The sequence below is a fragment of the Toxorhynchites rutilus genome, chromosome 2 (genome assembly GCF_029784135.1).
Source record: "Toxorhynchites rutilus septentrionalis strain SRP chromosome 2, ASM2978413v1, whole genome shotgun sequence".
In the NCBI taxonomy this organism is placed as follows: domain Eukaryota; kingdom Metazoa; phylum Arthropoda; class Insecta; order Diptera; family Culicidae; genus Toxorhynchites; species Toxorhynchites rutilus.
In genome coordinates this window covers 146145164-146161178 of record NC_073745.1, presented here as the reverse complement: position 1 = coordinate 146161178, position 16015 = coordinate 146145164, and the positions used below count along the sequence as shown (strand labels likewise).

General features: G+C 38.3%; 1 protein-coding gene across 2 annotated transcripts; it reads right to left on the bottom strand.

Annotated features, from left to right (window-relative positions):
• Window positions 1-822: 822 nt before the first annotated feature.
• Window positions 823-1763, bottom strand: LOC129771400 (nuclear pore complex protein Nup98-Nup96-like). 2 transcript variants are annotated; one of them, XM_055775003.1, is made up of 3 exons: window positions 1611-1763; window positions 1432-1544; window positions 823-1373 (listed from the first exon to the last, which is right to left on the bottom strand). In XM_055775003.1, exons 1-3 carry the CDS (start codon window positions 1642-1644, stop codon window positions 1227-1229), a joined length of 294 nt encoding a protein of 97 aa, XP_055630978.1. In that variant the 5' UTR covers window positions 1645-1763; the 3' UTR covers window positions 823-1226. The 2 variants fall into 2 exon arrangements, with proteins under 2 accessions (XP_055630978.1, XP_055630979.1); XM_055775004.1 differs by having other exon boundaries at window positions 823-1361.
• Window positions 1764-16015: the final 14252 nt, after the last annotated feature.

The following is a 16015-nucleotide window of genomic DNA, read 5'->3' as shown; positions in this document are numbered from 1 at the left end:
GTATGGTTACATTTGATTTCGTCGAAGGTATTTGAAGCAGTATAATAAATAAACAGTTGTCGTTGAAAATGGTAACCTAGTAACCTTAATGCATATGCTTCCGCCAGCTGGCTTGGCTGATGTGATATGATTTATTCAGGGAATGCTTCGATCGTGGTACCGCCACTGGCGCAGCTTTGTTTTTTGTGCTGGTTCATAACGGCAATCAACCGTGCCGGCGATACTGTAGTCAATGTTTAGTGTTGTTTGGATACCATCTATGTAAATAAGTTCAAATTTAGGGCGATTACACATTATCCGGTTTCTGCTGGACCGGTTTCAAAAAGCGCCGCTGGGTTTGGACGGATAACCGGATAACAATGTGAAAGAGTCCTCGCACTACACAAAACCGTACATCATTCACATACACATACATGCATTTATTTATATAGTGGAATGACAGGTAAACATTGCAAATATTTCAGCTACATGCAGCTGATTGCATATGGGAAATCCTGAAACCACAACTGCTGCGGCAACCACGAGCCTTCCCAAATTTGTGTCCATTGGAGAGTACATTCGGCCGGGGTGTGGTACGCCAGGCCTCGCGTACACTACTCGCACATCAAAGCGGTGTTCTTATGATAAATAAACATGAAAAACCTACTGGATAAAAAACATGGCTGTAATAAACAGTATTTCAAAAAAACTAACTTTAGTCCAGTTGCGGTGTACTTATCCACACGCTAAGTTCTTTTATTTCCAAACATACACAACTAGCATGATTTATTTCACACGCTCTGTTGCCACATATTTTTTCAACAGTCTCAGAAACACGGTTAGAGAAAAGTGTACAATTTGATGAACCACTAATTATATCATTTCGTAACAAGGGGGGGGGGTACTTAATTATATGTGATATGTGTTCAGTTCCTGTGATTATCCTTAGAATTTACCTACGAGAGAATATATGCTTATTCATTCATTCTAGACTGTCTATTTTATTCCACCATTGCAGTAATTATTCTTACGATTAAAATTACATAGTAATTTTCCTTCAAACACTATCTCACTATCTCTTCGTCCAGAAACGCGCTCAGCATACATATGTCGCAATTCCTGGTGCACGTACTCCTGGAGCAAGGACAGCTTCTCGAACGCATTTCGCTTCAACGCACAGCTGTTAATAAACGGATCCTGGGCGATGAATGACGAATCAGAAATGCCAACAACTGGGTGATTTCGCTCTATCTGAACCGATACTTTTGTGTCGGACAGGGGAACATCTTGATCGCCGAGCACAGATCGGACAGTTTTGGTTTGAGTTCCTCGAGTCGAGTTGCGGACACCTCATCGTCGATCGTGTTCCGGGTCAGGTCGAACTGTGTGGAATACTGTATAAGAATTAGAAGAGAGAACTATTTTGGTGTGTTTAATTGAACAAAAACTGACCTTCACATTCAGCTCGATGAAGTCGCTCAAAATTTTGCCCTTGATGAACCAGTTGGAAATTTGTTTCACATCCTTGATCTCGGTCAATACTGATTTCGAATAAGGGAAGTTGTCTGTGAACAAAACAAAAACAGAGGTTAATTAAGAACTCGATCAATTTGTCGAAAGACACTACCCACCGTTAATAACACAATCCATGGCAATATACTCCATGATGCCCTCGTGCGCCTGTGACCATTGCTTCGCTTTGATCAGAAAGGTTCATCACTTAACTTGTTCCATAGCAGCGAAATAAAAATTTCGGCATCCATATCACTTGCGACTTCTGAATTGACTCCAAAACAAACAATCGTCAATACCACACATACTAATGCATGAGAGGAAAAATTGCCTGAATTGTACTAACACTAACAGACATCACAAACAACTGTCAATTCGCGTTGAGCTTCATGCTCCGCTTTTGGGAAATGATAGTGATAATGGATTTTCAGGTGCAGTAAACACATATATAAAATAAAAAATTATGAATAAAATTTAACTTTTTCTTATAAAATATGTTTTTTATGTAATAGAGTAGCACGTTTTTTGCAAGAGAGGAAATACCCCGAACAATAATTATGTTTGATAGTGATTTTATATTACAATATTGAGTTTTAGTGAAAATATCAAGAAAATTATACAGAAATGATTAAACAAGAATCAGTACCGCAGGTTTTAAGAAATGAAATAAGTAATGAACAACTCAAAACTGTCTTAAGGTTTAATAATCTTATAGAGAATGATTTGCTTTCCCAAACTGATGTCTCCACCAGACGTCGACACTATACTACTTTCATCGCGTATAATACTTGTCCGGTCGCCGGACATTGTAGTCGCAGTAGACGGCTGCATCACGGCGCCGTAAAGAGGTTGGTACCGGGGCTCTGGCAACCCTATCCCAACCAATGAAAATTGAGCGTAGGCAGCATAAAACAGGGCTCGTCCTCAGGGGCTCACGTATTGTTTACTGTTTGGAGTCATATATGTTAATATTTGATTACGTTGGATAGTTTCCTTTGGCAAGCGATGTTTGGATACCCATCCGGAAGCTTTCTTGTCGATTTGTAATTAAAATCACTGCTACAGGATCGTGCGGAGCAATTCATTTTTAATTTCAGGTTATGATTTCTATGCTTCTAAGTTTGTATGCTGGCTACAGAAAGGCGGCCATCTTAGCAATCCCTTGGTTGGTACGGTCGAAATTTGCCATTTGGGTTTCAGACCGGTCCGGCAAAAATCGGATAAAGGCCGTTTTATATTATCCAGCACGTAGCGTTAACAGCACGTACCGACACCGGCAGACAAATACATGATGTATTCATATCATCAGGCATAGCAACTTCTCTGTAGGGGCCGGCAGTGCAGACGGAGCGGAGAAATGCTACTGATGATTGAACCGATGTCGTACCGAAGAGCGACGAACACACCCATACCACGAACTTCGACGTTTGATTTGTATGTATGGTGCTACTCGCCCGTGTAGTTCGTGCCCGGCACCGGCAAATTATTCTTTTCGAGAATTCCTTCATGCATTTGTCTGAAACGTGCTGTGTATGTCCGGAGCCGTTCCGCTATATATACGCATACACATTTGAAACACACGTAATAATATTCGACTTGCATGAAACGTGCCGTGCCGGTTACGCTACGTGCCTGATAATATAATATTACCTTAATGTGTAATCGCCCTTACGGGATACGTCCGAACGGCATTTACGTTTTACCTTCCACTTCACTTTCCTTGATTAATACTTTGTACATCGCGATGCACGTAAGATTGTTTTTTGTATATTATTGTATATTTTGTTTATGTGTATTTTGCATATATACAGCCATTCCTTGCCAAACCGATATAGTGGTTCTCAGATTTCGATGAAAAGTGGTAGTTTTGTTCTTTATCGCAAAACATTAGACCCGTAGTTTTTAATTTTTTCGTCAGGGTGACCATTTCTATTATAGTGTGGTCCAAAAAATCATTTTTTTCCACTTTTTCCCAAAACTGACTTTTTTCAAAAATTCATAACTTTAGAACCACTGAACCGATTTAGGTTATCGACATATCTAATTGAAGCAAATTAGCTCTTTATTAAAAAATATTGAACTTGCAAAAAAAAAATAGATCTTATTTTCGTAATCATCGATTGTAGTTGTTTTTTTATTGTTTTCATGGCTTTGGACTAGATGGTGCTATATTTTTATATTTTTCTAGAAAGCTGAGGATGTTTTACTGACATATCTCGATTTCAGAAATACTATTTTTTTTCATTTTTGAGTTATGATTTTTCAAAGATAACCAATGGTCCGAAAAATCATTTTTCCCATTGAGAACCACTTTATCGGTTTGGCATGGAATGGTTGTATATATACTAGCTGACCCGACGAACTTCATCCCGCCCAAAATTATTGTTTTGATATGAATTTTTTAGAACGAATTCCTAAACTTTTTCTCATCATAACATTGTTCTATGGGAAGAATACAACAAAATGAAGACGGCTCAAAAGGGACCTTTCCTTAATCGGATTTTGCGATTAGCAACACATTTGACCTTCCATTTTTATTTATATAGATAGATAGATAGAAGATATAGGAATGCGTTGTTTTGCCTGAAAAAACCATTTCCACTTTCGAACAAAAATCAACTTCGCAAGCGCAAATATCGAATGGGCTAACAACGTTTATCACGATGTAATTTTCGGTCATATGAGAATTCAATTTTCCGAATTTTCCGACATTCCTTTAGAGTTTTTCGGAAATTTTCCGATTTTGCTCTCCACTATATTGAGCTCCGGGAGAGATAAATACAAATAAATAGAGAAGGCTAAAATCGGACCATCCCTTCTTCGGGTTTTCCGCTTACGAACAGATTTGGCCTCCATTTTTATTTGTATAGATAGATATAGGCTAACAGTACGAGGTTGAAGGGATGCTTAAGGACTAAGATGAAACGGTCTCCGTTATCGCTTGGATGCAGTCAATCTTAATATTACTCAAAGATGTTCAGTTAGGGCTTTGAGAATTAACTCATTGTCGTTTGCTCAAAAGATACCCGTCTAGGAGAGTAATTTTTGAGTAAATTAGCGACGCACATGTTGCCATCCGCACGTTTGCTAAAAAATGATTCGCTTGGCGCCGGCAGCGCTAATTCGGCTTATTTGGTTTGTCGCCGGCCGTTCTTGACATTATCAGAAAATTACAATCTCTTCGATAGTTCTCATAGGCTCTCGACTCTGTTCCCTCACTGTCATGAAATTTCGAATTATAATATAGTAAATGTATAGTATTGTAGTAAATGAATGCAATTTTTCATTAATCCTGAAGAATCGTATCGTCTCTTTTATGTGCAATGATGTCAGGACAAAGGTAATTATGAAATCATAAAAAAAACCTTGACGTGTGCAAGTTATTGTTACTGAACAAAACACCAACAGAATGCAAAAGATACTGAAGTACTGTCGTTGGCCACTGAGCGATACTATTCTCACGACATCTCTGCGGTGCGACCTATTTTGAGCACGTAACCACTGTGGTTACGCCGGACGGCAAAATGTTAATGAATGACTCAAAAAATAGAACTAACGTCATGTGTATTGATAAAAACTAAATATAAAAACTTTTTATGTCGTACGGTGAGTAAAATATCTTTAATCTGATGAAAAGAGCCTCTCATTTTTCAAAAACCTGTTAAATATTGTTATATCCAAAAAGTCTGCAAAAAAATAAAAAGTTGATAGGTCTAAGCCTACCCAGCAAACATTAAGTCGTATGAATAGCTATAATTGGAGGCGATATACATACAACCGAGACACATGATTCCTCGTCGATTATTTGCAAGAGACGGACACACATTGTCCGTCCTCCGCTACAATATCGAAGCTGGAAAGTTTTTTTTCCCCCTCCGCCAAAGTGATTTTTGGTTGTTGTTTTTTTTCTTTCGCCCATTGGTGACAAGTTAAGTGCCAACGCATCAGGAACAGCGAGGAAGCAGCACCTCTCCAGCGACGCTGGACCGGTGTTCTGTGAATTGGTTCCATTGAGCGTCACATTTGTATCTTCACCAAACATCAAACAGAGAAGTACAATAGAATAGTTTTTGCCGTCTCGCTATTGTGCTTATACCGTAGCGTGCAGCGTTGTATAGCTCCCTGAATAGGGTTGTTCAAGTTGTTCGAACTCATCAGACTAAATTTTTTTATTGAGTTTTTATTTATTTATATATATATTTTTTTTTTACGAAATTATTGTTTTTTTTTTCAAGAAGATTTTTGATTTGAGCTAGTTTTTAGTTTAAGTTAGTTTTTAGTCTAAGTTAGTTTTAAGTTGAGTTTTTGCGCGAGTGTGTGCGTGTGAGTTGTGTGTGTGCGTGCGAGTTTTTTTTTTTCGTTTTCATAGGCGGTTGCGCACCGTCTGCGCAACCGTTATGACATCTGCTGATGCCAATGTTGCGCGGACGCGTTATTATCAACAGTCCTCGAAGGCACCATGGGTTGTTTTCTTTCGGCCCAAGGAAAATGCTTTGAGAACTCTTGATATTACAAGAGATTTGCTGCGTAATTATAAGGGCGTCTCGATACATAAAGAGAGACCGGACAAACTGCGTGTAGAAGCACCGACTTTAGATGTGCCAACAAGATTGTTGACCACGAAGTTTTTAACAGGGAGTATCACATCTACATCCCTTCTCGAGAAGTGGAGATATAAGGCGTAGTAACCGACGCGAGTCTGAGTGTCGATGAACTAAAAAAAGCGTCGGGTTCCTTCAAAAACTCGATGATTGGAGATCTTGTAAAGATCCTGGATGTTAGAAATCTGCATTCAGCATCTTTGGAAGAAAATAAATAAGTTTATAAGCCCTCGCACTCTTTTCGAGTTACTTTCGCAGGTTCTGTTCTCCCAAACTATGTGAAAGTAGAAAATGTTTTTTTCCCAGTGCGCCTGTTTGTACCACGGGTTTATAATTGTACCAAATGTAAAAAGTTGGGACACTCGGTTAGCCACTGCGGCAACAAATTTCGTTGCGGCAAATGTGGCGATAAACATAGTGAGGACTCTTGCACTCAAACAGTGGAAAAATGTATTCACTGTGGCGAGAATCCTCACCCTCTACAAGAGTGCCCAAGGTACAAACAGCACTCCGATAAAGTGAAGCGTTCTATCGCTGGACGCTCCAAGCGGACTTATGCTGAAATGCTAAAGACCGCATCAGCCGCTCAAAATGAAAACCAATTTTCGGTTTTGTCATCTCAAGAATCGGATTCTGATTCTGATGAGGGTCATACTTCAGCTGCACCAGAATCTTCAATAAAGGATGAATCATCAAAAAGAAAGCTCTCTTCACCAATGGTGCACCGTAAGAAAGCTAAAATGACCCTCGGAAGATTGTCTAATTCCAAGGGTAATAGTAGCAAAAAAACGAATCCGAAGGCCCCTTCTCAGCCAGTTCCTGGTTGCAGCAAGGATTTTACGTCATTACCCAGAGAAGAGAGAAATAAAAACGCTGCTCCCCGATCTTCTCGTAGAAAATTCGCGTCTAATCGAGGATTGATAGCTTTTTCGGACATTGTGGACTTCATACTAAACACGTTCAAAATTCAAGACCCCCTCAGAAGCCTTATTTCTGCCTTGCTTCCATCTTTAAAGTCTTATCTTAAGCAATTGACTGCTTCATGGCCCCTCCTTGCATCAATCATATCTTTCGATAGATAATTCATCTAACGTAGTAGAAGATATGATCAATGTGCTACAATGGAACTGCCGTAGTCTAGTGCCTAAACTAAACTCGTTCAAATTTTTACTTCAAAATTATGATTGTGATATATTCGCTCTTTCCGAAACATGGCTTTCTTCTGACACAGAACTCAACTTCCACGATTTTAATATTATTCGCCTGGATAGAGATGATTCCTATGGAGGAGTACTTTTAGGGATCAAAAAGTGCTACTCTTTCTATAAAATTCCTCTCCCAGCTCTATCAGACGTCGAAATCGTCGCTTGTCAAATAACTGCAAAGAATAAAGAACTCTGCATAGCTTCAGTATACGTTCCCCCGAATACTTCTATTAGCCGTAGTCAACTTTGGAATCTAATTTCGATTCTCTCAACCCCAGTTCTAATTTTCGGTGACATGAACTCCCATGGTACTGGGTGGGGCGATCTTCATGATGACGCTAGGGCGGCTATTTTTTACGATTTATGTGACGATTTCAACTTGACTATCTTGAACACTGCACTATGGTCCAGGAGGTGCATTTAAGTGGAAATTAGCATCTAGAGCTCGACAGTGATTCTCTAGACAAAAACTGTCTTCGACAAAGTTGTTACATATAATAGAGCGCTCATTTTTATGTTATCAAAAATAGGGTGACCAAAATTGTCGATGAAATGAAAAATCTAACTTTCTTATCTTCATAGATAGAGGTAAACATAGTTCGAAAATATTGTAGCCCTGGTTATTTTAAGTAACTTTGTGGAACAATATTTCTTTCTATCTCTTCAAATAACCGATATAACGCTTTTTCTCTAGGTTGAGTTAGGGTTACCATGAAGAAAAAGGTTTTTTTGCTCTAACTTTTAAATGTAAAATTCTACATCAAAACTGTCTTCGAATAACTTTTAGAGCTTTCCAATCCACGCATTTTACGGTGCATAACTTGTATGTATCTTAGTTCTACTCAAAGTTATTGATGTTTTTCCCCCGAAAACACGACCTTTTCATTTGCTTGTCGTTCTTTTTGGGGCAAACATAATAAAAAATTATTGATAGCATTTTAAAGAGCACATTTGACTCTACATAAGGTGAAACTTTCAAAAGCGTGTTATTTTTTGTATTTGAGTAAATTTAATTTGAAATTATGAGTTTTTGCATATAAATGAACAAGTTGCAATTTTTAAATGCATATAGTAAGCGTAAACTTTAAAGCAGCATCTCTTCAGTTCAGTCTTATAGCCACTCAACATGGAGGTTCAAAGAAGACACATTTTTGTTTTTGTTTTCGGTGGACGAAATATAGAAGACGTTATACAATTATTATTAAAATGCCAAGATATATGTGTTTTGAGTGCCAGAAAGTGCCTGAAATGCCAAATACTGAGCCAAAGGATGTAGCGTAACCGTGTTCGGGAGATTACAGAAGAATTTTCTGCTGAAGAACTGGGCTTCGCAACAGCTTCGGATCCAGTATTATCTCTTAGTAATAGGCAAACACCAGAGTATTCCGATCTTCTGATTCCGGAAAATGCTAAGCATTTGATTTTGTAGTTTTTTATTTGTATGATTTATGATTTTTATTTATTACTATGAATTTAATTTCCATTATAACAACTTAAACAGGTTAATATGTACATACGGAAGATTATAAAAATAAATTGAATAAAACAATAGGAACAACAAAAGTTTGGTAAAATAATGTCATCAATCAACTTATCGCCAGTAAAATATGTCAATAAATTACTAAAAAATAACACGTCGAGCCCCGAGTTGTTCTTCATACGGTTTCTATTCAGGAAGCATTTGATAATTTGTCGGTCCCCGCTTTTCTTTTTATACAATAAATATATTTTATTGTAGAAAAAGAAAATAGTCAGAAATTTTTCTCGTAATAATTGTATAACGTCTTCTATATTTCGTCCACCGAAAAAGGAAATCAACAATGTGTCTTCTTTGAACCTCCATGTTGAGTGGCTATAAGACTGAACTGAAGTGATGCTGCTTTAAAGTCTACGCTTACTATATGCATTTAAAAATTGCAACTTGTTGATTTATATGCAAAAACTCATAATTTCAAATTTAATTTACTCAAATACAAAAAATAACACGCTTTTGAAAGTTTCACCTTATGTAGAGTCAAATGTGCTCTTTAAAATGCTATCAATAATTTTTTATTATGTTTGCCCCAAAAAGAACGATAAGCAAATGAAAAGGTCGTATTTTCGGGGAAAAAACATCAATAACTTTGAGAAGCATTAAGATACATACAAGTTATGCACCGTAGAATGCGTGGATTGGAAAGCTCTTAAAGTCATTCGAAGACAGTTTTGATGTAGGATTTTACATATAAAAGCTAGAGCAAAAGAACCTTTTTCTTCATGGTAACCCTAACTCAACCTAGAGAAAAAGCGTTATATCAGTTATTTGAAGAGATAGAAAGAAATATTGTTCCACGAAGTTACTTAAAATAATCAGAGCTACAATATTGCCGAACTATGTTTACCTCTATCTATAAAGATAAGAAAGTTAGGTTTTTTGTTTCATCGTAAATTTTGGTCACCCTATTTTTGATAACATAAAAATGAGCGCTCTATTATATGTAATAACTTTGCCGAAGACAGTTTTTGTCTAGAGAATCACTGTCGAGCTCTAGATGCTAATTTCCACTTAAATGCATCTCCTGGACCATAGTGCACTGGTGAAGTGACACGAATTGCAAAACCTCCGGCTCGGGAAAGCCGACTCGATCTATCTTTGTGCCCAAACTCGCTATCATTAGATTGTCAGTGGAAGGTCATCAATGATCCCCATGGTAGCGATCACTTGCCAATCAATATATCAATCAAGTGTAGCCCGCAATCCACTGAACCATCTCGAGTTCCATTTGATCTAACAAGGAACATCGACTGGCAAAAATTTGCAACGGCGGTAACAATCGGTGTCGAATCAATAGATATACTTCCACCATTGGAAGAATATCGATTCTTCGTCGATTTATTGTATAAAAGCTCACTGGAAGCACAAAAAAGAAAAGTTCCAAGTGCTTCATTTAAAAGAAAACCAGCCACTCCTGGCTGGGACGATGAATGCACAAAATTGTATTTGAAAAAATCTGATGCTTTCAAAGCTTTTCGCAGACATGGAACATCCACACACTTCGAGGAATATTCAAAGCTTGAAAAACAGCTGAAACAATTAGTTAAAGCAAAAAAACGCGGTTACTGGCGCAATTTCATCGAAGGTCTTTCTCGTGAAACCTCAATACGCACCTTGTGGAGGGTAGCTCGCAACATGCGTAACCGCTCATCTGCCAACGAGAGTGAAGAATACTCCAACCGATGGATATTCGATTTCGCTAAAAAGGTCTGTCCAGACTCAGTTCCAGCCCAACATATTCTTCGAGAAACGTCTCCGAGCGGTGGACCTCTGGACAGACCATTCTCAATGCTGGAATTTTCTATGGCTCTTCTTTCATCGAACAACTCTTCACCCGGAAGCGATATGATTAAATTCGTTCTTCTAAAAAATCTTCCCGATATCGCGAAAAGACGCTTGCTAGACTTATTCAATACCCTACTAGAAAACAATATTGTGCCACCCGAATGGAGACAGGTCAAAGTGATAGCAATTCAAAAGCCTGGCAAACCAGCGTCTGACCATAACTCATACCGTCCGATTGCTATGCTCTCGTGCATTAGAAAATTGCTGGAGAAAATGATCCTTCGAAGACTCGATCAATGGATCGAGACAAATAATTTGCTATCAACTTAAGCTATTGGGCAGAAACATTACCCAATCATTGACCTTCAAGTACCTTGGTGTCTGGTTTGATTCAAAATGCACTTGGAATACCCACATTACGTATTTGAAGCAAAAATGTCAAAAAAGAGTCAACTTTCTCCGCTCGATTTGCGGCACGTGGTGGGGAGCTCATCCGGGAGATCTCATAACGCTTTATAAAACAACTATTCTATCTATTCTGGAGTATAGCTCTTTCTGCTTTCTCTCAGCAGCTAAAAGTCACCTTCTAAAATTGGAACGAATTCAATATGATTGTCTGCGTATAGCTCTCGGTTGTATGCACTCAACGCATAACATGAGTCTCGAGGTTCTGGCAGGAGTAACTCCTCTACAGAACCGATTCTGGGAACTTTCTCTCAGAATACTGGTGAAATGCGGTGTCACGAACACACTTGTGATTGAAAACTTTGAAAAAATGCTTCATCTAAATATACAATCTCGGTTTATGAGAATTTATCATCACTATATTTCATCAGATATTTGTCTTCCATCGTTTACTCCAGACCGTGCTCACTTCACCATCAGCAGTTCCTCAATTGAATACGATCTGTCGCTGAAACAAGCATTACTTGGGATTTCAGATCAGCTTCGACCAACTTTCATTCCCCGTATTTTTAACCGAAAGTACCAAAAAGTCAATTGCATGAAAAGATACTTCACTGATGGGTCTCGCCTCAATGGATCCACTGGCTTCGGTGTTTTCAATGAAAATTCAAGCGCCTTCCGTAAACTGCAGGAACCTTGTTCCGTTTATGTTGCTGAGCTGGCAGCAATCGACTTCGCATTGGGGATGATCTCCAACAAGCCTGCAGACCATTACTTCATTTTCTCGGATAGTCTCAGTTCGCTTGAGGCTCTCCAGTCGATGAAAACTAGTAGGCACCCATCTTATTTCTTCACAAAAGTGAGACAGCAGATGAGTGCACTGATCGAAAGATCTTATAAGTTAACCTTTGTTTGGGTCCCCTCTCATTGCTCAATTCCTGGCAATGAGAAGGCGGACACTCTCGCAAAGGTGGGTGCCCAGGAAGGCGAATTGTTTGATAGACAGATTTCATACGATGAATTTTTCCAATTACTGCGTCAGAGTTCCCTCTTGAGTTGGCAAACCGATTGGGACACTGGAAGTCTTGGGCGGTGGTTATATTCAATTATTCCAAAGGTTTCTTCGAGAGCGTGGTTCAAAGGTTTGGACGTAAGTCGTGACTTCATTTGTGTAATGAGTAGACTTATGTCCAACCACTACTCGCTAGATGTGCATCTCCACAGAATAAATATTGTTCAAAGCAATGTCTGTCGGTGTGGAAACGGTTACGATGACATCAATCACGCAGTTTGGCAATGTACGGATAATTACGCAGCCAGAGAATACCTTTTGAATGCCCTTGAGGTCCAAGGAAGACAACCCTATGTTCCTGTTAGAGACGTGTTGGGAACTCGCGACATCTGCTATATGCAGTTGTTCTATATGTTTGTGAAACGGTCTAGTATAAGTATTTAATGCTTTTGTATTTTTATTTTTCCTTATTAGTTTGTTTGTCTTGTACCCCATCTCACCGTCGCCCACCCTCGACAGATAGTCGAACACCAGATGCTATCACTGGTCATTATGCACAATGCTACAGTGCGTGCGGCAACTCTCGGTTGAGATAACGATACCTCATATCCATATCCCTAACCTGACCCGTCCCACAAAAATGTTGCCCTTTTAACCTCGAGTAAACCGCGAGTATTCGGTCGAATCCTACTAAACATAGAAATTAGTTGAAACTTTGTATAAACAAACCTTGAATTAGCGGCTCCGCAAAGTTATGCGATTGAGCCTTACAAATAAATGAACTGGATAAAAAAAAAAAACCAAGACACATTTGTATGATATATGATGCAGATAACTAGCATATACACACAAAAGAGGAGGCGATATACGTATATGCCATATTTTGTACGCATATAAAGCCGTATATAACGATATGCGATGCTTTTTGGACTGATATGCGATTTGATACGACAACGTTACCACTCAATCCATCGATGACATGGAAAATCGTGTTTTTGCATTTTATGCGATTTTAGATATATATGATCGATATTTTGATTGATATTTTATGCGATTGTGATTTGATACGAAATTATATGTGACTTATCATGTGCAAAGTTATACGATTTAATGTTTGCTGGGTGGGCAGCAAACATTAAATCGCATAACAAGCGTATATATAACATCATATGCCCTAAAATTTAGTTGGCATATAATGCGCCTAACTGGCATATGCATGCAAAAGTGGAGGCCATATACATACATGCGAATACTTACCTAATTTGTTTGGATGATGAATATGCAACTTTAACCGGCTATAATAGCGATTATGTTGGAATTGAATTGCGATCTAATATGAATATATTCATGAATTGTCAAAGCCCCAAATACGAATTTTGCCATACTCTTATACGATTTATTACAGACATAGAAGAAAAAAACAAATGGCGCAAAATATTTTCGTTAAATGTTTATTATAACCTCACGAATCGCCATTTTTATATATGAGTATTTATGTTCGTAGAAATAATAATTGATTGATTGACTTATGTTGGGAGTGGAATATTTTTTTTTTATTTAAGTCATTTATTTTTACAGGCTCAGTTACATAGGTTTAAAGGAGCCGAACTCTTAGCTATACTTTTATTAATATATATCAACATGTTTCCTTAAATGGGAGTGGAATATGAATGTTTGAAATGACACAGATTGATGTTTGGTGAAAACTGCTCCGATGTGGGTTCGAACTCCGGTCGTCTGGATTATCATCCACCAGCTATCTCTCACGGCTATCTGAAATTTAATTCAACAGCGGTTAAAACTTTCGCGTGCATCAGCATTTCATTGACATTTCAATATGATGTAATATGTTCTTTATTAGGATCTAATATGATTTACTGTTTCATGATTTTCTTCAGCATGCATCACGATTTACTACAGTACTGAATCGATCTAAATTATACGCTTATACGACACACAAACTGCATCAGCGTAATATACGCATATGATGCGGCTTAAATATATTTTACGACAATGTGCATCATAAAATTGATGTTTATTATACCGAATTGCGACTTAATTTGATAATGATATATAAAATCGTGTTTTTACATTTTATGCGATTTCAAATATACACGATACATACTTTGGTTGATATTATATACGATTGTGATTTATTCTGATTTCTTGTAAGACTTAGTACGTGCAAAATTATACGATTTAATGTTTGCTGGGTATATGGCCTCCACTTTTGTATGCATATGCCAGTTAGGCGCATTATATGCCAACCAAATTTTAAAGCATATGATGTTATATATACGATTGTTATGCGATTTAATGTTTGCTGGGAAGTACGATTGCTATTCATTTCTTTTTTTTTTTGCGTAGAACTACGTCTTTCATTAAGGGTGCCAAATCAGAAAACAGGTCACGTTTTTATGAAATAAAGTTAACGTTAATAACTATTTTTGCCGCGAACGGATTTTAGCGATTTACATACTAAAAGAATCGGAAATTCCCTAAGATTTGTTTAATATGCTATACATTGGAATCCCCTGGTATGTAAATGGTTAAAATTCATCAAAACTTTAGGCGTTTTCATTTTTCCATACATTTGTGTGCTTTCCCGAACAGAGCTGTCAATAACGAGTAACTTATCGACGACCAATGAAGGGGAAATCGTAGGATTTGAAGTCGCCGTGAACAAAGGAAAAGTAGAAGAATGAAGGGGAATATTGCCTTGAGAATAAACGGTGGATCTCGCTGAGGCAAACTTTCATTCGGCATCGGACTGTTGAGCAATCCAGTTCACTTTGCTTTCGCTGCGCTTCAATCTAAGATTGGACCCCACCAGTGGTAATCCAACTTGGATATCGTCGTTTGCTTGTTCTGTTATTCGTTATTCGTATCGTGTGTTTTTTTTCCCGCGTCGTACATTGAACGCTTCGCGTAGTGTGTGATGGGCAAGAAGAAGAGGAAGGCAGGCTCGAGCCCTGCAAAAAACAAACGCATTGCCAGGGGCAATGAAATTTCGAGGCAAGCATCACCTAATGATGCACGCGATGTTGGTGCAGTGAAAAGCGCTCGCACTGAACCGAGCCTTCGCGCGTGTGACACCGCTTCGAACAACAGCGAAGTAGGCGATTCCGGCGCGTCGGTCGAAAATGTAAACGGCTTCTTTTGTGCCTTTGAGAATGCATCAATGCATTAAACTAACGTTATGGCGAAGCAGGCGTTAAGGTTATGCTCCAAAAAAATATTTGGGGGATACCAAGCATCTTGAATGTCTTACTGGAATGTTATAATTTCTTTAGGTTCGCGTTCCAGTCGCAAAATTGCCTTCAACTAGGATTGCATTTGCGCTAATATTGATCATAATGAAGCATTGCTACTGTTTCCGAGTTTGTTGATATTAACAAAAAGAGTTTATTTCGCTTGTTTAGTCACCAAGAAAGTAAATGTCGTTCTGGAGATTTGTATGAGATTAGGTTTCGCTTATCAGTAGCAAAAATTCCTCCACTAAGGGTGACAGCTGAGAAAGTAATGCAACTTTTTTTGAGGCCAGTAATATTAACAAAAGCGTTTCTTTTGAGAATAGCGCAAAATGATGAGAAGTATTGGTATTCCTAGTAGCTTCATGCCACCAATGTATGGTTATGTATGCATGCTATGGCGAACGCTTGTTTGGCGCTTGGTTTACGTTGTACGAACGATGCCTAGAGGTGCGATTGCTTTGAGACAATACTAAATAACTTGTAGCATGATATTTGATACTTGCAAGTGTTGTCATTGTTGTTGTTTCCATTCGGTGCCAAAGCTATATTGATGTAGTTATGTGGAATGTGGAATAATGGTGCTGGTGCAACATGTATATAATCGACTGTAGCCGAGTCTATGTCAATTGCGAAAAAGGCCACCGGAATAGCGTTCGAGGTAAATTTTTAATGCATTGACATGAAATAAATTGCGACATACGATCAGTTAGTTTATTGTTTTGCGAGGG